The 27,272-nt window shown below is 41.7% G+C and overlaps 2 protein-coding genes across 3 annotated transcripts in view; both read left to right on the forward strand.

Annotated features, from left to right (window-relative positions):
• Positions 1 to 11,469: 11,469 nt before the first annotated feature.
• Positions 11,470 to 14,128, forward strand: slc35g2b (solute carrier family 35 member G2b; the record flags this gene model as incomplete). The annotated part of the gene is made up of 2 exons (XM_080050543.1): positions 11,470 to 11,586; positions 12,846 to 14,128. Exon 2 carries the CDS (start codon positions 12,878 to 12,880, stop codon positions 14,126 to 14,128), a length of 1,251 nt encoding a protein of 416 aa, XP_079906669.1. The 5' UTR covers positions 11,470 to 11,586; positions 12,846 to 12,877.
• Positions 14,129 to 16,724: 2,596 nt separating this feature from the next.
• nck1b (NCK adaptor protein 1b) overlaps positions 16,725 to 27,272 on the forward strand; it is a 31,824-nt gene continuing 21,276 nt past the window's right edge. For both annotated transcript variants that reach the window (XR_013845424.1, XM_080050393.1), the window contains exon 1: positions 16,725 to 16,862. The gene's annotated coding sequence lies outside the window, so the exon portion shown is untranslated. The remainder of the gene's footprint in view (positions 16,863 to 27,272) is intronic.

Raw genomic sequence — 27,272 nt, forward strand, 5'->3', positions numbered from 1 at the left:
GGGGCTGGTGGCTAATACGCTTCGATGGACTTCCCGTCACACAGCTGAAGTATAAAACAGAAAATCCTATTGATCTGTTTTCCTCTTTCATGGCTTTGTACATGGACAATAGTATAGGGATACTACAGTTTCCCATCTGATACCATGTATAAAGCTAGCCGGTTATACTCTCGAAGGTGCCGTTATGAGTTTATCCTGAAGTGAAATGAAACCAGACAGACCACAAAAATCGAAACGCTGTTTGACTACATGGAAAGTCAGTGACAATGGGATATCAGCTTCCAGTGTCACTTCCCCATGCTCTTGTCTTGTATTCTTTCAGTAAGCATTTAGCTGGAACAGTATTCCTCAGATGTCTGTGGCCTTTGTAAACGAATCATGACATATGAACAAAAAGTTTCAGAACAGTTACATACTCCAGTGATGTGCTAAATTTAAGGCTGGGTCAAATTGGTATTTAATGAGATCTAAAAAATACAATGTTAGACAATAGTGTCAGGCATTCTGCATTGTCTCACCATGCTTTTGCATTTTATCGACTAATCGAAAAATTGCCTGGTCTGTAAAATGTCAGAAAATAGTGAAAAATGCCCCAAAGCATGTTTTGCTTTTTGACTGACTTTCTCATGCAATACAATAAAAATTAAATGAATGGTGAATAATTGTCATAATTTGCTTTCAGAGAGTGACATCGTTATATACATGCATCAATAAGTTCCCAATGCCATTTTTTAAGCTTTAGCTCTTGGGAAATAATTTTAGATAGTAAAATGTTTTTACTGGCATCAGATTTGTGTGTTGGATACAGTCACTCTTTCTTATAATATAATCAATACTACTATTGATGCTAAATGCATCCAGTTCAAACTGCAGGTGTGACTTGCTGACTTACACCTTCGCACTCCAACATTTTCCAGTGTCTGAGGCTTTGATCGATGTTGTTATTGTTCTGTGTTTCTACAGCAGCTATACAGCCTGCAGTGCCCTTGTTACACAGTGAGAGTGTGATTCATGGAGACACATTTTGGCTCATTTTGCACCTCTTCATTTGAGCGACATTTTGATGCTCTACATTATAGCATGGCAGATGTATCCTAATTAACTTGCGTAGCTTTCTGCCCTGTAATAACAAAGCCAACACAGCTACCTCTTGTACGTGTGTACTGTCTACAGTCTTTATCTCTATCTTTTTGAGCTTCAAACTGTCCCTGAGAACAGAAAGGCGTTTGAATAAAATAGGAAGCATGGCAGCATAATGACCCCTTTTAAGACATTGGCATAATTGTAAATGTAATAAATTGAGCAGCACGTTTCTATGTGAATCGGGATCAGAGGAGATGTAACGTTTTAATGGCCGGTCAGATGCAAAGAAAAAGGGTATTCTCATGAGAGGAGGTGTCTGGTCAAAAGTGTCACATGCATTATGGATCAGCACCTACTCACTCCCAACACACAAATGCTGCTGTACCAGGCTGCCTTGCGGGCTGGTCTGTGGCAGCAGTAAAGGGGTTAAGGCACAGGTTAATCTAAAGCAGATATGACCATGTCCTAATCAGAGACTCTGACGTAGGGGAAAACCACCTGGGGCAAAACTGGATGTTTCTGGTCCAGATGGTCCTTCTTCTTTTAGTAAAATAAATAAAATAGTCTGTAAAATAAGAGACTTTTCTTTCTTGTCCATTGAATTCGACAAAAAGAATTAGGCTTGATTTAATGTTGTACAGTCTAGGGTTACAAAAAAACTAAAATATTCCCTCTTGAAAGGGTACAGTGCTCTCCTTCTCCTCCTACATAGTCATAGTGCCTTTTAAACTGTTGTTAGGTTTTTCAATTCCACTTACAAGAAACACAGTGGTACAACTGTAATTAAAAGACTCTAACTTCGAAATGTCACTGAGCCTGGCTTTCCAGCAGACCCCCCTTTTAACTCAATTGTCACACATGCAGAAAAGGCGTTGAAGGCAGTGTGCAGCACCTGCTCACAAAGTGTTGCCTGCAGAATAATTATTCACATAGAAACAGTGAAGCATTGATCTAATGTTTATGTGCATCTTATCTGCCTTCATTTGGATGCCATTCTCAGCCTGCTTATCAGTCAGTCCTTAGTTTAACTGTTAAACTGCATAGTTGGATCCTTAACATTATTGTCTCCAGCCTTACCTTTTGAAATGCCAGCTATAATAATTAATTAGATTTTTTTCATTTTATTTGAGGGCGCCTTTCATAGGACCCAAGGTCACTTTACAGGGCAGTGTTTAAAAAACAAAATCAACTATTATAAAAAACACAAGAACAAGATACATTGAAACAATTCACGCAAGTGGGGTGAAATGGGTGGGAGACAATGAATTAGATTGAATATGTCAGTTTAAAAATATGTGTTTTTAGACGGGACTTAAAAGTGGAGAGAGTGTCAGTTACGGATGTCAGATGGGAGGGTGTTCCAGAAGTCGGGGGCAGATCGGCTGAATGCCCTGGACCCCATGGTGACCAGGCGGGCGGTTGGTACAGTTAGTTGAATGGAAGAGGAGGACCGGAGAGCGCGGGTGGGTGTGTTGGTGCGCAGGAGTTCACAGATGTATGGAGGGGCGAGGTTGTGGAGGGCCTTGAAGGTGAGGAGCAGAATCTTGAAATGGATGCGGGTTTTGACCGGGAGCCAGTGAAGCTGCTGAAGGACAGGAGTGATGTGATTAATGGAGGGGGTTCTGGTGATGATGCGAGCGGCAGAATTCTGGACCAGTTGAAGCTTACGGATGGACTTGAGGGGGAGACCAAAGAGGAGGGAGTTACAGTAATCGCTGCGGGAATTGACCAGGGTGTGAACAAGGATGGCTGTGCTATGGGGTGTGAGGGATGGGCGGAGGCGGTTGATGTTGTATGTCTGGATAGGCTATTTCCAGAATCTGTGTCCCATCCAATGACAATATCCCATTCAATCAAACTGAGTGTTTTGCCTATTCAAAAGAATGTTATGATTTATGCAAATATAGGCCTGCATTAGGCTAAATTATTTTGGGAATTGGTGAAAGGTTTCTCAAAGCAACAGATGCCCAAAGATGCCTTTGTAATTAGACCCAGATAGCCTATCCCAAAACAGGTGCTCCACGAAGAAACAGGATGCAGCCGACTGTCCTCTCTAGCGAACATGTAGCATTTCTTATTTGAATTAATAGTTTATTTTGGAGATACTCTCATTTCCTTTGTTCCCTATGTTTGATGAGAAAATTGATAGGCTACTACTGTCGCTGCGCAGTCAATATGATGTTACATCAGCCAGTTAGCTTAGCCTATCCAAGGAGAGACAACAAGCGGGAGCGTGCCTGTTCCCACAGCCCTATTTTCCCACAGCCCTAAATTCCCACAGCCCTATATATACAAAATTAGGCCTTATGGGGCGCTCCGGTGGCGTACTGGATAGAGCGCGTACCATATTGGCTCCGGCCTTTTGAACCCGCGCAGTAGTCGCGGGTTCAAATCCGACCCGTGGACCTTTACTGCAGGTCATCCCCCCTCTCTCTCTGTCTCCCCATTTCAACTCTGTACTATCTAATAAAGCTTAAACATGCCAATGAATTATCTTTAAAAAGAAAAAGAAAAAAAATTAGGCCTTATGTTCCCAAAGCCCTATGTTCCTAGGCGAATTTGGCAACATTTGGACAGAGCCAAGCCAGCTTTTTGCCCTATTTCCATTTTTTGTGCTATGCTAAGCTGACCGACTGCTTGTAGCTTGATAATGTTTAGACATTAGAGGGGTATCTTCTCGTCTAACCCTCTGCGGGAATGCAAATTGTGGCCTATTTCCCATAATGTCAAAATTTCCCTTTGAAAGTTGGATCTGATCCATCATGAGACCATGTTTTGACATTTCTATATTCATAGGCTGATCTTAGCCTCGTAATAATGCCAGTTATGCTGGCTATGTAGTGATTTTTGAAAAATAAGCCTGATATTTGCCATGCTAGTGTGATAAAAGAAGGCCCATGCCAATGCAGTCAAACAAACTCATTATCAAAACGTGCAAAAAGGAACAAAAAAAACTCTCCTCAGGCTAATACACAGTGAAAAATAAATGAGGAAAACTATAAATGCGACCCATCTGCAGCTCGCACTCAATCAAGCAAATCAAAGTCTCAAGGTACAGCCACATGTAGCTGTCAGACATCTGAAATCTCCCAAATGGTGCTGTGATTTACAAATCCCTTTAGAGAGAAAGGGAGAAATGTCCTGGCTGGTTGAGTTATGAAAAATGATCACAGGCAAAGCAAATGCTCTCAGCAAACTAACTAAAAGAGAGAGTGAGAGAGAGAAAGAAATAATCATCTGCTGGAACTTCAGGATCCAATTAAATGTAGCCTCAGCTGCTCAGAGGAGCTGATAAGATCATACTAAGGGCTAAAAGAAAAGACTCATCATCTGCTACAGTGAGGTTTAATCACAAGTGTCTCGAGGACGATCCTAAATAATAAGCTTGCCACAGTGTAATCGCATCAATGTTTTATAGATTACATCTTTTGATTGATTTAAGTGTGAATTCTTTACACAAAGAATTCCAAGTAATAATCTTCATGTGCTTATCACTTTCTAAAATGTAAACACGTGCATATGGTTAATTATCTCCTTCTCCAAGATGTAGGCCTACCTCTGGTGTTAATTTGGATTCTAGTTGAGAGGATACTTGATGAAACATTCAAGTTTATTTTGACGCAACAACTTTGAGTCTTTGTGAAACCATAACTATTGTGAGGACTGATGATTTACCTCAATATTCCTCATAGTTTTCTACTTGTCATTTTGATTAAGTTTCACCAATTAATCTTGGGTTACCTGTCTGTAATACAGCAGTTGTTTGAGGCTTTTTGGTGTCTGGATGAGGTGGTTGGGTAGGCCAATCATTTTAAAGTTTCTTGGTGAAATAATAGGTGCTGGTTTCTCTACAGAGTTTTTTTTAGACTAGCTTAGCTAATGGTATGTCGATCAACCTCTCTAACATATCCCAAAACAATATATGGTATGGTTTCATGACTTAACAATGTTTCGTAATAATTAGCTAATGCTTGCATGTCAATATGCTACAATGATGGATGATGGCCAGCCTTAAACAAATAGCACCTTGCCATTGTGAGCATGCTGTGTAGTGTTCTGACATTAACATTTAGCTTGAAGCAACCTTAAGTATAGCCACGCCGTGCTGTAGCATTGACATATTTATTTAATTGCTCACAATGCCTGTTTTTGTCAGTGTGGAAGAGAATATTATAGCCAGATGTAATCACCCTCTGCTCATCCATAATTAAAAAGGCTCGATTTCAAATTTCTGAGTTGGCCCATGTCTGATTCATGGTATGAGTATAATGCTCTGTTTGATTTTGAAATCAACTCTGGGTTTATCAAATAGACAACAGCAAATAGACAATATCTTGTTGACGGAGATAAGCTATTCTGTGAGAAAATGTTTGCAGGCGGCATCATGTTGGATACAGTTTGGCTTGGTAACTGCCAGTTAGGCGAAACGTTACAGTGTGTTCTCCCTATCAACCTTGAGCCTGTCCAAAGGAACCTTCGATCAACGGATACACAAGCTAAAATTACTGTTAATGTGTTTATAAATTGGTAAAATATGCACTTCATGTTAATGTGTGGATATTTAACAATGGTTTTGTGTAAGAAAATTATAATTGAGCTCTTGATCCTATTCACTGTGGTTCTTGGATTCCTCAGCCCTAAAGTACCATCCATTCTCTCACCACCCACACACTGCAGAAATTGCCTATTTAAGCCACACTCTTCCATTTAATCCACCTTATTTCCTCCAGGTCAGTGACAGCCCTGCTCCCGGCTTCCCTATTCCCCAAATACTTCAATTTGCTGTATTAGCCTGTCAGTCAATGCACCAATTGAAGGGTCGCTTGTGGCTCTCCAGTCAATGAATTGGAGACATAACTGCTTAATCAATGACAGACGGCATAAGCCAGATACCGACTGTAAACGAGCCACATGTGCATCATAAAAGCCTTTTGCAGGGACAAGACCAGACAAGCGGTGGGGGGAGGGGGGTGGCAAAGGTGATCAATACAAAACACACCTCAAGGCTTGTATATTTTCTCCAATATGCTCACCAAAAAAAGCCAATCTGGGCTTGAAAAAATTGCATATTCAGAAGAAAACTACTCGGGGAAAGAAAATGATAAAAGGAGTAAGAGAATTCCAAGGTGATGCTTGCAGAGACAGGTTAGGAATTGTAGCTTGTACCCCTCTGAGTAACTACGCCTCAAAGGTCTAGCCACGGCTGATATATGTGAAAGCGAGACATCAGCTTGCCGATATGGGAATGGAAACGCTTGAAATGTCAACCTAACAAAAGCTCACTGTGCAAGTTTTGGCGTAAAATCCCTGAGATCACGAAATCGGTCGGGTGCCCTTTCTCATTTCTGTTTTCAAACACGACAGGCTCTGAAACTGAAATAATTAGGTGTCCCATAAAGAAAAAAACATTTTCTGGCCTCTGCCTGTTCATTTCCACTACACTGTACTAATCAGTGCACAGAGAAAAAGTAAAAGGTTTGGCGCATGACTTGATAGGTTACCACATGTGGTGCCATGTGGAGTGTTGCTCTGTGACAAATTCTCAAATGATCAATTGCTGTATGAATGCAGGATTTTTTATTGTCATGCAATCTGTGGGATCTCCTGAAACTTGCTGCATTTTAGGGCATCATAAAAAAACTTGACCCACCATCGCCAGTGGCTTAGTTACTCTTCGTTATGTGCTCACATCTGTTTAAAATGGTCCTTTTTCACATGAGCTCAGGCAATATGAGGTATGCAAGCAAAAGTTTGCAAAAGCCTCAACTTTCCTGGCTGATATAAATTACAATCAATTCACATTTATCTTATGGAAAGCTTCTGCCAGTAGAGCCTGAAATATAATGAGTGTAGTCAGGGTTCAGGGAAGACGAACGTGTTGCTCCCTCGCTGGAGATATTCAACAGAGCCGTGTAATTCCCCTGGTAAGTAAGATAATAGAAAAACCTCCAGCGTTTCACTATCTTCAATCCCCACTTCAACAGTCTGATTGCTTTCTTCAAGTATATCATCAAAAATCATGCATGGATTTCTTATTACACGATTATGCACCCTGGATGGTATAATAAAGAGACACCTCGCTATTGCTCCCCAGTTTCATTGTGGTTCAATGAGCCTTGAGGCAGTTGAGAGTTAATGTTATTTGGTTTGTTTTTTTATTCTTCTATTCTTCGACTTGTTCCGGTGGCACAGACAGCTATAGCCTTAAACACACACCCGGCAGTTTTTATTAAAGTCAAACAAAGGTGTTTTTTTATTAGTTTCGACAGGGAAAGAACACATTTAACTAACAAAGATCAGAGAAAGGACTAAATAAGCTCACAATCAATCAACCAATGACAAGATTTTAAAGTATGCAATGGTTTATATTTTTGGGCCAGACACCAGAGTGGTATCAAGTTTGCCGTCAACACATGGACTAATACGATGATGTGTCAGTCACAGCAACCTATTTTGTTAGGATGGTAAATATGTTGTGTTATGGATATGTTTTTCTTTCATTAAAGCACAATTCAAGCAATATTCATTGAAGTTGTGATTATTCTGGTAGGTAGTTATGCCAGTTATTCTAAAAAAGTCATTATCCATCGTACCCAAATGTATTTAAGCATTGACCTTAACTGTGACATTACATGTGTGCTGGACAATCGGTCTGTCCTCAAAGTCACATTGTTTGCTTAAATGTAATTCCCATCATATCAATTGATTTGCTTCTGTTTGTGCGGGAAGATCATGATTGAATACTTCAATTATTACAATAATAGTAGATTAATGATATCCCTTAAAGTTCATATTCCCTGCTGTTGGATTTATGGGGACTTTAAACTCGCTGTAAATGTCGACAGAGTTAATTGCCACGGCATCACAAATCACCTTCTGTTGTGGACTAAGTCATTGAAAAGCACAGCAGTGTAGCAGAGGCATTGGCAGTTAGTGGTTGGATGATCAATAGGCTATTAGCCCACAAGCTGAGGTTCTTATTGCACAGGATCAAACAGAACAATCTAATTTTAGTGCCTTTACTCCGTATTCAAGTGAACTATACAGCATTATGCATTTTCACCAGCCTGCAATTAGCATACCATTAACCTGCCATTGATGTGGCTTCCTTTATGCAAAATGGAAAAAGAAAAAATTGATTTAGCATATGTAAGCAATTGTTAAAAGTGTTCATCTGAAAGGTGTCACTCATGGGAAGATAGCGAATTGTTGCACAAAAGACAGTGCCACTGTTCTCATTAGAGTTTTCTTGGGGCATATTAGAGGATCCTAGAGAGGATTATGGAAATTCCAATCACTTTAAGTTGCAACACCAACAAAAAAAGAAGAAATCCATCCAGTATATCTTTTTGCAGATGTAGGCCCTGTTGCAAAAAATTATGAGCAGGGGGTAGACTAAACCCCACCCATTTAAGCTAGGCTTCACCATAATGACAGAATGTGTGTCAATTTGAAATGCAATTAAAACTGATGCATGTTCAGCATGGACGTCGATTTGGCTAAACAAGTGGGGGGGACAAACAGGCATTCTGGAGTGCATTTTCAAAAGTGGGGGGGACATCTTTTTTTCTCTTTAGTGCAGGTAATGAACGGTTCTGAAAGACGGCATACCCGCTCACTAATGAATACAATGTATACAAAACACTGATGTCTGACACATTTGATGAAAAAAGCATTTTCAAAAAGCAGCGGACATATGAGCCACTAGCTGCCCAACCAAACATGACGTAAACAAAAGGAGCTTGGGAAGGGTTAATATGTTTGATGCACGCGCGCTCACCGGCCGGCGGGGAGACAATTCTTATCAGCGGTATCTTGACAGGCTATCAACACACACCTCAGAAGAGAAGGTGCAGAGGGGTATACTACGAAACAAACTCAACAGAGCCCGGCTCTCTTTTTTTGATCTGGTTCAACATAACACACACCCTCGCTCAGAGCTAACCGGTATCACGAAGAAAGTTATCAACCTCTTATGTTGAACGAGGGTTTCGGCTTCAGGCTCTGTGCGCGTCCCCATGAAAGGGGGCGTTTGACCCGTCATTTGACTCTGCATCCGCACAAAATGGACTGATCTTGTGCCGCTAACTTTACACAAACGGACTGATTGTGAGCAGCTGAGTAAAACAAAAGTGTGTCGCCAACTTCATTCAAGAGGAAGAGTTTGTCAGTCTGAATTATTACAGCAGAAATCAGAGAGCCGAAAAAAACTCTTACTGCAAATAGGCTAAGGAGAGTGGAATGCTGCCAGCATGGAAATGATTTATTTATCTTGCCGATCGTTCTCGCAGTGCGTAACGTGACATTATAAAACAATGAAACGTTGAACTCGGATTTAAACACTATACCATTTAGCCTAATATATATATATAGGCTACTTTGCTATATGTATAGCACTACGCCTATAGTCCCACACTTAAGAATGTAATTTAAGTCTGACACTGTCCCCAAATGAATAGCCTATGGAAAATCACTTTAGTTTTGGGCCACATCATAATGAATACAATTTGATTTAGACTATTAGCCTTTTATTTGAATCTTACAAATACCAATAGGCCTACATTAAAAAACCTGTAGTCTGGATTTTTCGGACAAATATGAATCTACTGTGAGAAGCTTAAACTGCGAGTCTGCAGCGATGTCCGAACTGTGACAGCTGTCACCTGTCACGTCCCAACTGTAATCGCTACTGATGAAAAGAAAGAAGCCCACAGTGAAATAATGTTGCAAACTGTGATTTTATAGAACGCTTTATTAAGAGCCAGTGTGTGTATATCGCCAGGTAAAACCATTTGAGGTGAGAGCATAGAGTAGCGCTGCATACAGTAGGTCTAGGCCATTTAACATTTTCTGCATCAATAACTATGCATGTGGCAAAAAGCCCCAGCGCGATGTTACAGTTCACTCTGCTGTAAGCCTTATGTTACGGCTTCGTTTCGTTCATTAACTTACTGATCAATAAGTTTACTTATTTAACGAGTTTCCTCAGTGAGAATATATCGCTCAGACAATATAGTCAGGTCCGCGGGATTTCAAAATGTGTAGTTTCCTTAAAGGGCAGCGCTCTGAGCCGAATTTAAGCTCAAACTCTGAAACAAAAACTGCTCTGAGCAGGTTAGCCGTGCAGCCTGTGTTACCACGGTAATCTAGCCAGGTAAAAAGGGAGCCACCTTTCGTGATACTGAAAACTCTGGCTTTAGACTCGACAGACCTCGCTCAGCCCTTAATCTCGCTTCGTAGTATACCCCTCAGGTAGGGGGCTCGCCTGTCCCGCTTCTAATGCACAGTGCACATCAAACATAACGTTAATGCGCGTTCAGAAAGAGGAAGTCACGGCACTCATGTCTGTTAGCTTTTCAAAATAAGAATTTGAAAATAAAAGTCCGCAAAACAAATGTTATTTTGGGGATTAATTTCTCCGCGTGAGAAATTTGAGGTGTGGCGTGTGAGAGTGTGAACGGGTTGATTTGCGTGTGTCTCACGGCCAAATAGTGAGACTTGGCTACCCTGCTTAAAGCCACTCGCCTTTGTCTCTCTGCTGCTGATTGAAATGCATCAGTCTTCTCTGGTGTGCAAACTAGCGGAGACTTCGGAGCATGTTCACTGTTTTGTCGTTGGTAGGCTATCCACTGCTGTTGTGCTATTTAAAAAAAGTTTACGGTCTAAGCCTACTAGTGCCGCTTCTACGCTTATCTGTTTAGGTTTAAACAGAGAGAAGGCGAAAAAGAGAGGCGAGAGGCTCACACCATGAGCCGACAGTTCAGCGCGCGCACAGAGAGAGAGAGAGAGAGAGAGAGAGAGAGAGAGAGAGAGAGAGAGAGACACGCTGTGTTTTAATACGGCTGGACGCACTCCATGTCCGGCTTAAAAAGTGGGGGGGACAAAATGAGTCTTGACGAAAAGTGGGGGGTACATGTACCCCCCATACCCCCCGTAATCGACGTCTATGATGTTCAGGACGCTGCAGACTTCTATTTACGTCAGCACGTTTCGACTAACGCATGTAGCCTAGGTGAATGAAGTATTTTTCTTCAAGGATGGGTTTTGGGTTTTAACCTCAAGAACATGTGGATGACGATTTGATGATGACGTTTTGATGAAGACTGGCCGACGCACATCATTTATCCCTTCAGAGAGATGACGAGTGTGGAGAATAGGAGGAGGAGAAAGTAGCCTACTTGCTGTTGCAGTGACAGTTGCTTTCGCCACCAACCGGCAACCACCCACCCTCTCAATACATATTCTTCATCGTCATCTTCATCACCCTCAGCAACAGCAGCTTCAGCCTCAGAGGCAGAAGAAGCAGCGTCCGTCGACAGCGTGAGCAGCGAAATAGGCTACTAGCATCTCCAGGAGGCGCTCCACGCGAAGGGAAGGGGGAAGATGGGGAAATGGCAGATGCAATTGGGCGAATGTGAGGATCAAGAAATCAAGCGAGGTCTAGGCTTATGATACAAACCAAGGTTCATGCAGCAATAGGAACTATTCAAAGAACAAAATAAGGTAAGACCTTTGCCAATTAAGTGTTTTCGTGGCTGCACTCAGTTACTTGGACAATGCAATTATTTTTTTTTAATTACACTGATAACGATTTCACAGAACGTACCTGCAGGACGACTGCAAATTCACGCTCTTTATTCCAGTTATTAGCAATACTAAACTCCACTTTAATAATAGGCTCCACTCGACAAGATCTGCATTTATCGGCCTAAATGCTGGTCGAAAGGAGAAATAAGGATTTGAATCCGTGATTTTTTTCTGTCGAATTTCTAAAAGAAAATTATATGTTTGACTGTTTCTCTCCAAGATATTAAGCCGTCGTTAAATTGGCTCTAAGTGCTCACAGCATTTCCCTGTGGTGTGTTTTCAGACTCCAAAAGATAAACAAATGTTTCCTTCCATTTTTATTATGCCACTATCTCTCATCATCATATTGCCATCGTTTATTTATAAAGATGTAGTTATAATGATGTGTATTCCAAAAAGGAGGAGCAACCGCATATAAGAGGAGCGTCTATCTGCCCCCTTGTGGTTTTGTTTCTCGTTGTGACAGGATGGATGTAGAAGTAAAAATGAAAGAAAAAAAATACACAAATTAATTGATTAGTTCCTGATATTTAATAGCTTTTCTCTTTTAAAAAAATGATATTATTATTATTTTTTTTTACCAACATTTGTTAATCTCTTCCTTGAACCAACTCTTGTTATTTAGAGCAAGCATCAGAAATCTTTCTCATGACCAGAGGGACCATTCTGACTATTCACCACCATTTAACTCTTTCCATGCAGTCTCCTTTTTTCCAGGGTTTGATCATTTATGGTGTGCAACTCCATTCATCCCATAAGTGGCCCACATCCATGCATGGTGCCCTCTGTGGTCGCCTCTTATGTAATTTCATCCCCATCGGTCTGCATCAGCCTCAGAGCGATTGCTGCTTGGCTTATATGAGCTTGCATAGGATATTTATAGAAGTAGCATTACACAAGTGTAAGGCTTGGCAGAGTAAAAAAAAAGGTAAGGGAGATGGGGGTGATAAGTGTGCATGTGTGAGTGTGTAAGCATATGTGTGTTTTTGCACGTGTGTGTGTGTGTGTGTGTGTGTGTGTGTGTGTGAGGGTTGGATACTGTGAAAACAAGTGATGAATGATGCAAACACAACTAGGGATCAGGGGGAAACAAAATCAGACCATGAACGTTGCAACAATAGTTTAATATTCTTTTAGCGCAATAACACTGCAATGATTTTTATTTCATTTTTCAGACTCCAGCTGACACTTAGAAAATAAAAGAAACATGGATTTATCATCCTCCTCCATGCAGTATGGATCAAAGAAGCGGGTTAAGATTCACCCGGACACGGTGACAGTAAAATATGCCAATCACACGCCCCAGCCTGGCGACGAAGGGTACGATGATGCGCCCTCATTTGAGGACTTTGGCGCCTTCGCGGAGGCTAATGTGGGAAAGAGACTGGTGTCAGACAGCAAGGGCGGCAGGACTTTCTTTGGAACCTTGGAGACCCCTCCTAAGCCGCCAAGTGTGCAAAAGGACAAGGGAGTGGGGGGCCAGCTGGCCAGCTTCGGCGAGGCGAATGTCTTGGCCTCCAGGGTGACCTGGATGGCCTTGTTTGGGGCAGCGGTGGCTCATGGCTGTGTGGCACTCATTACTCGCTTGGCGGCCGACCGCTCTAAAGTGCCCTCCCTGGAGCTGCTCTTCATCCGCTCCGTGATCCAAGTGCTGTCCATCGTGGTGGTCTTCTACTACCACGAGGCCCCCTTTGGTCCCAAGGGCTACCGGCTGCGTCTCTTCTTCTACGGCGTGTGCAACGTCATCTCAATCACCTGCGCCTACACCTCTTTTGCCATAGTACCGCCCAGCAATGGCACCCTCATGTGGCGTGCCTCTACCACAGTCTTCAGTGCAGTACTGGCCTTCCTGTTGCTGGACGAGAGGCTGGGCTACACGGATGTGGTGACGGTGGTGGGGAGCGTTTTCGGTCTGTGCCTGGTCATGGTTCCAAACGTGGCGGACGAGGAGAAGTCCAGGTTGGGCTTCTGGAAGGAGGCCTTTGGCTACACAATGACAGTGGTGGCCGGCTTGACTGCGGCCCTCTCCATGATCGTCTACAGAGCCATCAAGGAGCGCGTCAGCATGTGGACGGCGCTCTTTACCTTCGGCTGGACGGGCACGGTGTGGGGCGCCTCCACCATGTTTATCATGCAGGAGCCCATCATTCCTCTGGATGGGGAGACCTGGGGCTATTTAATTGGGATCTGTATCTGCTCCACCGTGGCGTTCCTGGGAGTCTACTATGCTCTCAACAAGTTTCATCCAGCCTTAGTTAGCAGCGTGCAGCACCTGGAGATCGTGGTGGCCATGTTCCTCCAGCTCATCGTTCTGAGGATGGTCCCGTCCGTCTACGACATCCTCGGAGGCCTGGTCATAATGATCAGTGTGTTCACACTGACAGGAGTCAAGCTGTACAGGGTGAGCAGGGCCATGCGCCAGGATTATCAAGAGATCCTAGACTCGCCCATCAAATGAGTTTGGATATGCCAGCCTATCTGTTTACAATGTTGCTTGGTTGTGCAATTTAAAGAATGTCTGTATCTTCATCTGAGGATTTTTGTATTGTTGTGTTATTGAAAGCGTGCCAGTTGTGTAACTAATGTCTTAATATTTGTGTGTGAAATAAAAGACAAATAGTACTGCTGTAATGTCAAATTGTGTCAAAGTCCAAAAGAAAGGGAACAAAACAGAGTCTGTTTAATATTTGTGATTATTATTTATTTTTATTTTTTTGCCCTGACATTTAAAACCATGTTGAATCTGGTCTTGTGAGTGACAGTGTAAGGTGATCATTTGAGTGACATGCACCTTTTTTAAAATAATGGTTCCATCAACAAGGTATGGTGTATCCCTCTGTTGTCACACTGCCACTCTGTGTAAATGTCAGCCCAAGAAATCGTTCATACTACGTACAAGGAATGAAAGAATAAAAAATTATTACCACCCACGTTTCATAAAATAACTGGTATTGCTTTTCTTAGCCTTTATCTGTTGCTGTGCAATTTTATCTACATAAAATACCATTATACAGGAGCCAGCATATCGATCATATCGATGATCGATATGGTGAATATGAGCTGGGATAAAGGCCCTATCATACACAGTATAATTGGGAATGTTCTTTGGAAAATTTACTCAAAATGTACAAGTAGCTGTTCAAGTTTATGGAGGATTAAACCTGGCTTTGTGCACCGGAAAGCACTCTGTTTGTCCATATGTTTTGTGCACAAAAGGCATCTTTCATTGCTTTCTAACTGCCTCTCACGTATGTTTTGGCCCGAACAGCTGCTTGATATTTAACGCTAGTGATTACATGCCGGGACGCTGCTTCTGTTTACTTTCAGACGCATATCAAACTAATGCCCAGAGGCAGGTGCCCTGTATTGAATTAAAGTCCCCTTTAACAACATAAGACCATTTTCTTTTCTTTTTCTGTAGCAGTGCTGCTTCCTTTCTCTGTGTAGAAAAAACAAGCAGAGGCAGTCGGCCTCTGCTTGTTTCCTCCCGAGGCAAAGCAACAGGGATGGAATAAAACAAAGAGATAATGATGATTCAGAGGGGATGGAAGACGACATGTTGCGGTTCAAAACTGACAAACTGTAGATGTTTCACTTCATGTACAGACCAGCAGGTGGCAGTCACAATCAAATTCATTCCTCAGTCATACTGAGCTGAAGTCATAGTTCTATTACAGTCGATTATTATGGTAATTAGTGCTGTATCCATAGATATATAAACTTGATTCTGATTCTCTTGCATCAAAACAAGTTTTAGCACATGCAATAACAAACTACACAGAAGCCTATGTTCCCTTAATGAGCAGTGGCAGAATTATGGGACAAATGTATGCTGATTGAGTAAACAGTGTCACCTGTATGAATATATGACACTGCTGATTGTTCAACATATTTCTATTTCAACTGGAAATACTACATCTCGTTGGTCTAACCACAATTATGGAAGAGCTGTTACTATCAGTGACAGTGCAATAAATGTAATGGTGTGTAAACTACAAGCTCATTTAATTTACAACCAGAAGTTGAACAACCGCCATCGTAAAACACATAATAATGTGGAATTGTCATTTACTTTGAAGGCTGATCTTGTTGCATTGTATGTATCATATTCTTGTTCTGAGATGGGGTTTTGGGTTCAGCAAGCGGAGTACATGTAGAGGTGGCCCATCTGTTTGAGCAGGAAACAGATTGCATCCTGCAGCGAGCTGCACCACCTTCCAAATTACTCTGCAACACTCTTCACCACATGTTTCCATGGGGCCTGAATGGAATTTGATGATGAGTTATTGCATGTCGGCTGCACTGTAGGTTGTAGATGACTGATCATTGTTTTTTATTAAAGGCTCAAAAACACCAGAATATCCAAATATGAAATATATATTTGTATTCATCAGATAAGTCCATATAAGTAGCCTACAGACACCATATTGCAGGCAGCTGCATATCAACAACATTAGGAAAAAAAGGTTCATATACTTTTTATGTAAGCTGATTGTGCACACATTTATACTTTAACCTTTTATTAATTAATTCAAATAAGAAATTAAGATTTAAGATTAGATAAGATTAAGAAATTTCAAAAAGGGCAAAAAGTAGACTATCACTTTCACTTATTTATAGCTACAGGATGCCACTTGTGTGCCAACAACACAAAGTTGTGTTTGTGTAGCCTACTGTGTTTGGACAGTTGATTTGTAGCCAAATAAATAAATGATTCAACCTCAAGAATTAAACAATACACAATATCTCTTCAGTGGTGAAGAGATTCGGCGTAGGTTGACCCTATGGCCTCACAGAAGGAAAAACATGATGGATATGGAAACGCGAAACATCAGCAGCTGGGGTGCGAATTACTGACAGCGCCGTTGTCCAATCAGCAGAGAGCCGATTCCCCGGCAGCCAATTGGATGCTGGTGGGCGGGACCTTGAGCCTGAACAGCTTGTGGAGCTGCTGCTAGCTAGCCTAGCTGTGCTGCTGAGCAATGACATGCTTTGATATAGTAATGCTATTCCAACGGGGCACCGTATCTCATCAGCTAGGCTAGCTTGTTGGAGTGGGGAAAAAAATAGCTGTTAGCCCAGGGGTCTGGATATCATTTATGTTGTGCCGCCAGCTACATTCTGTGTCACGCTCCTACACGTTGAAAATTCCCTAAATAAGGAGATAAGAAGAGGTGGCCGTCAGCAGTCGGGTAAGAAGTGGTATGACTGAGCAATGTATGAATCTGAGCTGAGGTTATCTGATGCAGAGCTACAGGCTAGCTCCTGCTATTCTTGAATTCACCGAGTAACGTTTCAACTTACGTCGGCTAACAGCTAACTGTAAAGTAAACCCGAGACAAAACCAGTCTGTCGCCTTGCCAACATGGCTAGCATACTGTTAACCAGCTGGCTAACGCCTGCTTCTGCACTAACCGAGACATTTGTAATCATTGAAAGCGTTTTCGTCTGACTGTGTGTGTGCGTGCGTGTGTGTATTTTCTGAGCCAGCGTAACGCCAAGTTTTACATAGCATGACGCGCTGTCAGACTTAAGTTATACGATAAAAAGACTCCAGTCAGGAAAAATGCTGTACAACCTTTTAAAATTATGCTACAACACTTTCATTTCGTGCAATGGACCACGTTAACGCGTTTATTCCCGACAGTGAAAAATGGAGAGGACGCCTCATCTGTAGCCGCAGTAAACGGCTCTCAGAGCAAACTGCATCTTCCAATTCACTGCAGTCACTATGTTTTGCTTTAGTATGCTGACTAACTAGTATGCTGACTTGCATGAGGTTACGTTAATGCTCAAGTTGAATTTGTTAGGTGTTGTGCTGCCTGCACCTATATGACACAGCTCAGTCATGGTCACGACGGAGGCATTCTTCCCTCACATTAACTTATGATTATCTGCACTGGTGTTAAGCAGCCTGTTAGCTGTGATTTATAATGGTTATTCTAATCAGTCTATCTATCACCTCTTCTTATATGGTATTTTTATTGATGCATTGTTGGAATGCATTAGAATATGCATTATCTTGTTTTAGCTGAGCAACAGTCCCCACATATACCCTAATCTGTTTAAAATGATATAAAGTGCAAAAAGAAAAACGTCAACCATTCACATCAGAGAAGCCTGCGCAATCTGACAACTATCTATGCATTGTGTACCCTAAATGACTCGGATAACTCAGTTTTCAAAATCTTATTCAAAGAGGGAAACTAACACCTGCGTGCATACTAGGAAAATGTGAAGTTCCAACTGCATAGGGAGACCGGTAAAAGGCAAATGCACTGTGCTAGTGATAGACATTATGTTACGGCAGGGGTTTTCATAATTTTCTCCCTCTGTTTACCTCATATTGTTTCTACCTTACACAACCAAAGCCCAGAGAAAATGTCATCGTTCGGCAGCACAATGGGCGATAATAATAATCATTGGCAAGCTCTCATGGCTTATGTTTGTGTGTTGCCTGTCGCACAACTTCACACAGCAGCGCTAGTGCGAAACAATCGTCAGATTGATATTGCTTGAGTGTTTTTTCTCACAGATATTAATTTAGGAAATGTGTGGTCGGTTAGATGTGAATGATCTAAAAGGGGTGGCAGGCATGTGTGTCTTTCCAAAACGCCAAAGGGTGCTGATGGTGGGGGTGTCTTTCACAGCTGCCGAGTGTTATAGTTTCTGTAATTATTGTCACACTGACAGACCTCTTCACAGTCTCTCATTAAGGTTTCATGGAGGTGAGAGAAGGGAGGAGGAGGAGGGAGGGCGGGATGGGGGCATTTGGTCTATGCTCTCAGTGGGAGTCAGAGGGAAGATAGCCACAGTTTGCAGGGAGAAAGATGGCGGAGATCTTCTTCTTACTTAGCAGCGTGATCTGCTCGGGCCAATTTGTGAGATGTGAAAATGTCCATTAGGAGACCCATGGAGAACATTTGCGCCCTATCAGCTGCCAGACCGTTCAGGATAGAGAAGCCCCCCCCCCCTGAACGGGCGCTTCCAGCATTCAGCCTAATGTTTGTTGATATTGCAGTGATTTGATTTGCCCCCACTCTTTACTTCACCCGCGGCCTATTTATAGTTCCTGTACACTCAGATACCCTCTAGCAGCTGCCTTTGTTTGAATGTTATGACAGTGTAATCTTAAGGATATGCAGTGATGAGCTAGCCTGGCATTCCCAGACCTGCCACTAGGCGCTGGCAAATTAAATTTGCTGCGCCTGTTGGTCTGGACACTCTCCATTGAAGCTTTTTCAAAAAGTCGAGAAATCCCGACTCACGTTTCAATTGGTTCTATCTAATATGGGCGCGCCAGAGCCCTTTGTATGGTGCTCTGGGGCGGACGTAACCGGATGACGACAGTGACGTACATGCGACGTCGAAGCCGTGATAGTAAACATCAAAGATGGCTGCGGATATGTTGTGTGAGTTTGAGACTGCTTTGGCCTCGACCCTTTACGATTTGGAAGACTGCACTGAAATCTTTCATTAGCAAGTAAGTGGAATGTTCTGTTTTGCCGACCGACCACGGCAATAGTTTAATTTAACAGTTTAACAGCTGTTTGCTAAACGAACGGGGCTTAATACGGTTGTAGTGCTATCCAACTGCGTGCAGTGGCATTTGAAATGCACGAGTAGGAGCCGCCCCTTGAGTTGGAAATTACTATTGATCGTGGCCAGACCCTCTATCGTTCAAGATATCAGGGTCTGGATTTCCAGGCTAGTGATGAGCCCTTATTTGTATCAGATCCTGCTCTTGTCTCTCTCTCTCTCTCTCTGCTATGTGCCACCGGTGGCCCTCAAGCAGCCAAGTCTGTTCCCACAGCCATAGGGGAAAATACCAACTGTGCATTTTCATGATAGCCAAACAGCTAATGTGGCTGAAAAGTTCCCTATTTTCAGATGACAACACCAAGGATTGTAGTCTATTAATTTCAATTCGGGGTTGCATTTGAAATTGAGAAATGGGGAAATTTTTTTCCTCTTTACTTAACTTTCTCTTCTCTCTTGTTATCTCCATAATCTCAGTCGTTGCTACACTTTCTTCCATTTCCTGATTTTTCTGTCAAGGTTTCTTCTCTTTCTGTGTGACACGTTTTCCTTTTGACGTGTGTGAATGTTTGAACAGTCAGTAACAGGTGCTTTCTATGTTAACCTAGGTAACCTGCTGAAAAGGCATTTGAGCCCATTCGTCAGGGCACAAAGAGCAGGAGCAATAAAAGGAAGAATGACAAGTTGATTTAAATTTTTTTTTTACCGTTATCTGTATAATGAATTAAATTTTTATCGCAATTACAATTTCGACTTTTAACAATTATGAAAAAATTAAGACAATGGACTTTTACAAGATGTTTTTAAGTCGGGTCAAGCCAGCAGGTCATGTTTTTATTTTACAGTTGAACTTAATTTGAAGGGAATCCAAAACGGCAACGTAAATCAACGTAATCATGATTTTTGGCATAATTGAGCAGCCGCCCTTACCGTTATCAGTCCACCACAGAATCACTATTCAGCTTTGAATATGTGCAAAGTCACCAAGTTCCTCAAACTGCACAGTTGATGGTGTTTGGTGTGACAACACTCCTCGCCACTTCTGTAAACCTTTACAGACTAATGTGTGGTCAAGAGATAAATGCTATCATTTCTCATCTGGAGTGAGTGATTTTGACTTCCTCATGTGGGACAAAAGACGTGTGCAGTCTCAGTGGTGCTTTTCTCTATTAGCTCATTATGATGTGGGGGTTTTCTTTCAGTGGTATTGCGCGAGTGAAAATGAGGATGTGTGTACTTGCAACTGCGGCTGTTATTGAAGTGACAGTTGATGTGTATCCATGACTAAAAAAAGCAATATTGTCCAAATGTGTCCTAAAAATTGTACATTTTCTTTGTGGATGAAAAGTAGACTTATGAGGCACCATCACATCGTCACTGTGACCCATTGAAGCTATGTTTAGTCTTCTGTGAATGTGTTGAACCAACAGTAGATGTACTGTAGCCTACAAGTATGTTTAGCTCTTCCAGTGTTAGAAACATCTAAGCATCTCCTAAGGACTTTGAATCAATCGTTCCTTCATCAACATTGGTCGCTTCATATGAAGAACTATTGAAACCTTCAAATGGTTCTTGATATAGCTGAAGTAGGGCAATATTCTTTATTTTTTATTTTTTAAAGATATATCTTTTGGCATTTTTATGCTTTATTGATAGTGTAGAGACAGAGTTGAAATGGGGCAGAGAGGGGAGTGACATGCAGAGAACGACCGCGGGCTGGAATCGAACCCGGGTCCGCTGCTGGCCGAGGCCCATGGGGGGGACGCCCTACCAACTGAGCTAAGGGCGCCCCAAGTAGGGCAATATTCTAACTAAAACATTGTAAGAACCATTTTTTGGGGGAAATTATTTTGGAATTTATTACGATTTTTCAAAAAATAAACAAATAATGCCTGCAGACCGCAAACACTGCAGGCAGCCTTGTCAGTTGGCTGTGGAGCAATGTTATTGTTTTTCATTTTTCACCTAAATATTTACAGAGTATTTAATTATATAATAATCAGTCGGCAGGACAGACATTTTAAAGAGCCAACGCCAAGGGATGCCAAGTGCAATAGACAATGCACATTTTCTATTTTCAAATATTTATTTGTGTCTACATTTATTTAATTAAGGTTAATTTAAGTTCTATTTTGTTTCTCATTTGTTATTATTAAATGGTTATGTTCTATCAAATGCAAAAAAAACACAACAATAACAAAGTGCTATTTGCAATACATCAGCCATCGGCCCTCCTGTTCTCTGAATATCAGCCACAGCATGTATGTGTCCAATAATTAAACAACTAAAAAGATCAACAGACCTGTAAAGAAAAATCAACCATCCAGGTAAAAAGTTTAATGTGTTCTTTATAAATGATACCTTTAGGGGAAATGACTTGACAACATTCTAGAGATTTCTGCCAGTAGTTTAAAACATGAGTAGGCTGTCTCAGAGGTGATGCTTTTTGTGGAAATAGTTTTTTATCTTTCATGTCTCTCTCATATCAAACATCTTGTGGATTCGCGCAGACTTCAGATTTTTTGTGGCATTGCAATCGCAATCTGGAATTCCTTCTGAGCTCGAGATACTCGTACACAAGTTGCAACACGTAGCCCTCCCAGACATGTGTCCCAAGTGGCTTGTTTGGTTCTATTGTGACAGCACCCTAGGGCTCATATATGCCAGGATGTAACGAAAACTAATAGGAAGCCAGTGTATCCATTTCATCGCTCCAGCACACGCTGTCTGGCATTATTATCTTGTGGTTTACGAAATGAGCTGCTATTTTGACTTCAACAATGGCTTTTTCCAGAAGGCTGCAGTTGCAACGAGGTATACTGCATCTACACTACACTGCGTGGCCAGATTTAGATGTTATGTGAATTATCTCTTTTACTGACTGCTTAATTATGTTGCTTTAAGTAGCCACACAAAACCAAACCACAGAAAGATGTATTGTACTGTAGCACTTGGATGATAGGAATCCCTCTGCTTTGTAAATCTATATTAGTCATAGGGGAAATCCCCCGGCGTGAGCTCTCTCCAGTTGGTGAGGTAACCTGAAGGTTTATTTTGCTGTTGCCTTGATCCCAGATTTCTTGGAACTTGTCATCATTTGGACTTAGTCGCTGTAAGCAAAAAGGCCATCCAGAACAACAACTGGACACTCCAGCAACTAGCAGGGCGTGGATGCGGCTGTGTAAGCTCTGCTGATGTAGGTGGGGGTCTGCGGAAATGGATCCTGTCTTATATAGAGGTTTTACATTAGGATGGGTTATTTTCTTACAGAGAGGAGGTAGGTGTGTTCATGCTGATGGGCTGCTGATGAGGACATGCAGTGTAACTGGAAGGCAATATTTAGATAATGTGCGAGTCTGGCTTATTTTCAGTTTTCTTCAAATACTAATGCCTGCCTGTTCTACAAGATTTCAGGTTTATTACACACAGTTATTTGGTTATGTAATAAGGCTTTTAAGGTCTGATACCACTGATTCACTTGGTTGTGACAATCTTTTTTTTATTTTTATTTTTTACAAGAGACTCTGTGAACCCACTGATATTGTCTTATGTTTTGTCATCACTTTTTTACGTTTAGCTAGTGTCACCATTCCAAATATGAAGGACAAAAAAAAGGATGACTGCATTAGACATTATTTATATGGAAAGGAGACATCTAGCTAAAATTGCTGTGTGCCATCTCATCCCGTTGTCCAGCCATAAAAATGGCATGTCAGTTCAGCAGTGCCTCCTCCCTAACATCCAGCTGAGCTCATTGTGAAGTTCGCAATATGCTGTTGTAAACCAACTGGAAAGTGAAAACACTTTGGAGCAATGCTTGTTTATTTGCCTAATCTAAAATACTACGATCAGTTTTTATTGTCACGTTAAATAATGAATACTCTTGTTATGAATGTGTGCCAAACATATCAGAATGTGTTTTTTTTTTCTTCAATAAGATTGACAGCTTGGATTTTAATAAGGAATAGTCTGTGATTTAAAGCTTCAATAACATGTTGCCAAGATTTCCATAAGCTTCATAAATACTGTTCTTGTCTTGTTTGTGAGAGGTTGGGCTCGATTTTTTTCAAACGATGGAATTTGTGTCGCTTCTCACAAAATGAATTTGGAGCACAAGAGAGTGCGCCTTTTTGATGTGAAGTTGGTCCGAAAGAAAGCCTGAAACTTTTGGTGTCGGTCGTTGCTACGATAGTAAATCTTTGGCGATTTTTAAAGGACATGAGCCTGGTCTATTTAAGGCCATTCCCAACTGCTGAGGGTGATCCCCAGGGGTGAATAACCAACTGCTTTCACACAGTGAGGCTATGTGCTTAGGCCCAACCACTAGAGGCCCCTCTGCCCTTAATTAAGTTTTAATATGATATTACTGCAACAACACTGTTTTTTAATACGCAACATCCTATTTTGTCTCTGGTGTTTTAAGTTTAAATGTGTCCCAAACTCAATCTCTCATCTCATAAATGAGGTACATTAAGCGCATCAATGCAAAGAAGAGATAAGATAATTACCCATCTGAACTCAGAGGTCAAGCCTGCACTCTGTCAGATTGCATCACTTTCCCATCATCCGGTCACCCCTTGTGTCCACACTTCCTGTCTCACAGCTGGCCTGCCAAGTCTCCCATGACCCTTTGCTGCTATGCTGCTGTTTTGTTTTGAGAGAATCTAGGACAGCTGGGATGAGATGCAGTCCCGTGGGTTTTTTTTCCTTTTTTGCTGTGGTTCCACGTGAAAGAGAAGAACCTCAAGTACCTATACATCAGTCCACCTCCGTCTCCCCAGTCTGGCCCGTGGCCAAACTGTGAGTTTTGGTGTAAGTTGGAGGAAGTGCAGCGTTGCCAAAGGGGCTGAGTGAGCAGTGAGCACATTCCAGAAGGCAGCAGAGGCTGTGATTTTAGCAGGCTGTCACAGGGATTAGGTTACTCAGTCTGCCTCTGTGAGCTCATGCTGTTGCTGTCTCAGTGCCTCAGCAATCCTGTCCAGCAGGCAGTGGTACACTTGCTATAACACTACCACTGCGAAGAGACACACAGATCCCTCCTGGGCTTGTTACGATCATACAGTATCCAGTTGTTGTGACATAATTTATTTTACGGAGAAGCTGTAATGTCAGTCTGCTAAATAATTAATTCACTGTAATCCATTCTGAACACATAACACTATTCTGGTCCTTTCCTTCTTATTCAAATCTCTAGTGTTGTATCCACATATCATTGGTTATCAAATAGGCCACTGGGTGTGCTCTTTGACTAGAACTCTACTTGTGTTTTATTTCCTCCACAGATACAAGGGTTTGTGTGGCAGCAGCTGTAGACAGCAGGATGTGGTGAACTCATGTCACTCACTGTTGTTTCATAGTTACTCGCTGAGTTACACATAGGTCCATGAGTTACACTCTGTATCTTTATAACACCGCTCATAACGCAGTTGTTAGATTGGTGGTTAACAGCATTGTTAACTTAGGCCTCTTCAAATTTGACACCCTGACCCTATGCTTTTTAAATCAATCTTAACAATGCTGTAGATGTGGGTTGGTGGTCTTTTGCTGATGGGAAACGGTTGACCAGTGTTAGCACTTTGGAAAACACAAGTGGATTACTGATAACAACACTGGTTGACCTGTCACTGGCCCACGACTGCTGCTATGTCCATAGATAAGATGGACCCACTCTTTCAGCTTGGTATTTAGTAGGTAGTTAACAGTACTGTATATTTGCATAACACAAATGGGCTCACCTCTCATTTGTACACATTATATCATGTAGTAATATCACATCACAGTTTATTAATTATTTTGTTTTGTTGTTTTAGTGTGTGGATCATCAAATAGGACTTGAATGACGATTATACAATTACCACACAATGAAATAAATAAAAAGCAAAAATGACGCGGCCTTTGTCTAAATTATATAGTTTAAATGTATTATTAAAAAGCATAACCCATAGTTTCATTCATAACTAAAATAATGATTGCAGTCCTAATATATAGTCTTATCCATTGTTGCCTTTGGCGTACCATAGTAATCAGTAGGTGGGGTAATAATTTGCCATATATGGGAGCTATAATTAAGTCCTCTGCTGTTAAGATAGTATTAAGTAATACTGTCTGCTCCTTAACCACCGGTGAACCACTGGAAAACTCTTAATGTGAAGCAGCCCCTTTAATTACTTACTGTATGTTTTTTTTCTTCTTTAAAAACAAAAATATCCTTGGGGATATTATTTTTGGTGCATTTTCCGTCTGAAACTGTTTTGAATATTTGGAGGGCAGAATAGTACTAGAAGCAGTAGCCACAATTAGCTGAAAAAAACCCCTGCAGTTCTCCCCCAGCCAACTGCCTGCCACCCGTTCCATGTGCATATAGATCCTGTTTTAAGTCTGGTAGTGGTACCCAAGTTGGACACTGCTCCTTATAAAACATCTAGTTACTCATTACAAAAGTCATATTCTATTTGATGGAAAGCACTGACTCATCATTACATCTTAGATAAACTTTTCCTGATTCACAAATTAAATTTTTTTTATCAACCCTTTAAAACAAATCTTTAATAGTTCTCTCCACACTTATTGCATATTACGTCCCACTGTGGATTGTTTGCAATTACAACATTAGATGAGGTTGTTTAAAACTCCAAAAAGACAACAACACATTTAGCTCTGGTGCAATTTTAGATTACTTTTTTATTTATTTAATGGAAGCTCAAAAGCTGTCGGAAATTGATCAAAATTGCAGAACCCTGCTCTAGTTTCATGTGCACTCACTGGGTGGGTGGATAAGGTACCTGTTAATTCGGCTAGGCGGCGTGGTCAACGGAGATCCACTGTGGATATGACACCATTTGAGCAGTTTGACCTGTCTGACCTCGTGTTTTAGTGCTTTGGAGTGGCAAGTGGCCTTGGCTCAGTCTGGGGCTGCGCGGTTAGCTGGGAGCATCTGTCGCCCAAACGTTTTGATCCTCCCTCACATCTGCACCATCGTAAGTCACTGCGGTGTCAATGGGCGCTCAGCCAGCCCATAGAGCCAGCCTATTAGACGCGGGGGGTGGTGGCAGTTTTTTGAAGATGTTAAACTGAGAATAAAAACATAGGAGATAGCTGAAAAAAGGAATAGTCCTACATTGATGATTGCTTCCATGCACTGGTGGTAGTGAGAGCACAGAGAGGAAAGAAAACATGAGGGAGGGATGTTGTAAATGGAGAAGGAGCACACATACTCACTTTGGCAGACAGTTATCCAGCCCAGCCTAGGGAGTGGAGAGATTGTTGCCTTTGTCTAGGTGAAAAGAGGCAGTACTCGAGGAAAGTAAATGAGCTTGACTTTGTTTTTGTGTGCTGCGGGCTAATATGTCTCACAGTGTTCATTAATTTAATTAGACATGGATAAAGATCAGGTGATAACATGCCACGAGATAAAACCACTAATGTTTATTTGGATATACAAAGTCAATAACACCCCACATGGGGAAGGAGAGCTCAGAACGCAGGTGTCGCCCTTCAGAATTGTTATAAAGAATGCAGAGCCAGCCTTCCCTTTTTTTTCTTGTCATTTCGTATCCAGAAAGAAGTGATAAGTGGCACTATCATCCAGAGTTGTGTTTCATTACTTTCTTCTCAGCTCCTAGCCTATGCTCATTTACTGTTTATTTTAGACACTCTGGCTAGAAGTTTGTTGGCTCCTTATGTTTGCCTAAGATCAGGTTTGGGGGCCTATCTCAAGGCCAGCTGCAGCTGAAACCTAGTCACTACTTCTTCAAATAAAAAACCAAGAGCTCTGGATCAATGAGGTCAGTGTCTGGTCCCTGAAGTTAGTGGAGTGAGGTGGGGGTTTGAAACTCCATCCACTCCCGTGACATCAGAGCAGCTAAGCAGCCGCTTCGATATCGCCTCAACCCCCTCAATGCTGCAGTATTAACCTAAGCGTAGCGTAGCTGTGCTGATGGCTACATGGGTCATAAGACCAGCTGTTGTGAATGTGCTCATTGTTGAACACAAACAAGTTTTGATTGTGGATGGCTGTACTCCCAAATCATACTTTTAAAAATGACCCGGGGGGGGGGGGGGAG

This window comes from Ammodytes marinus, assembly GCF_949987685.1.
Source record: "Ammodytes marinus genome assembly, chromosome: 21".
Lineage (NCBI taxonomy): Eukaryota > Metazoa > Chordata > Actinopteri > Uranoscopiformes > Ammodytidae > Ammodytes > Ammodytes marinus.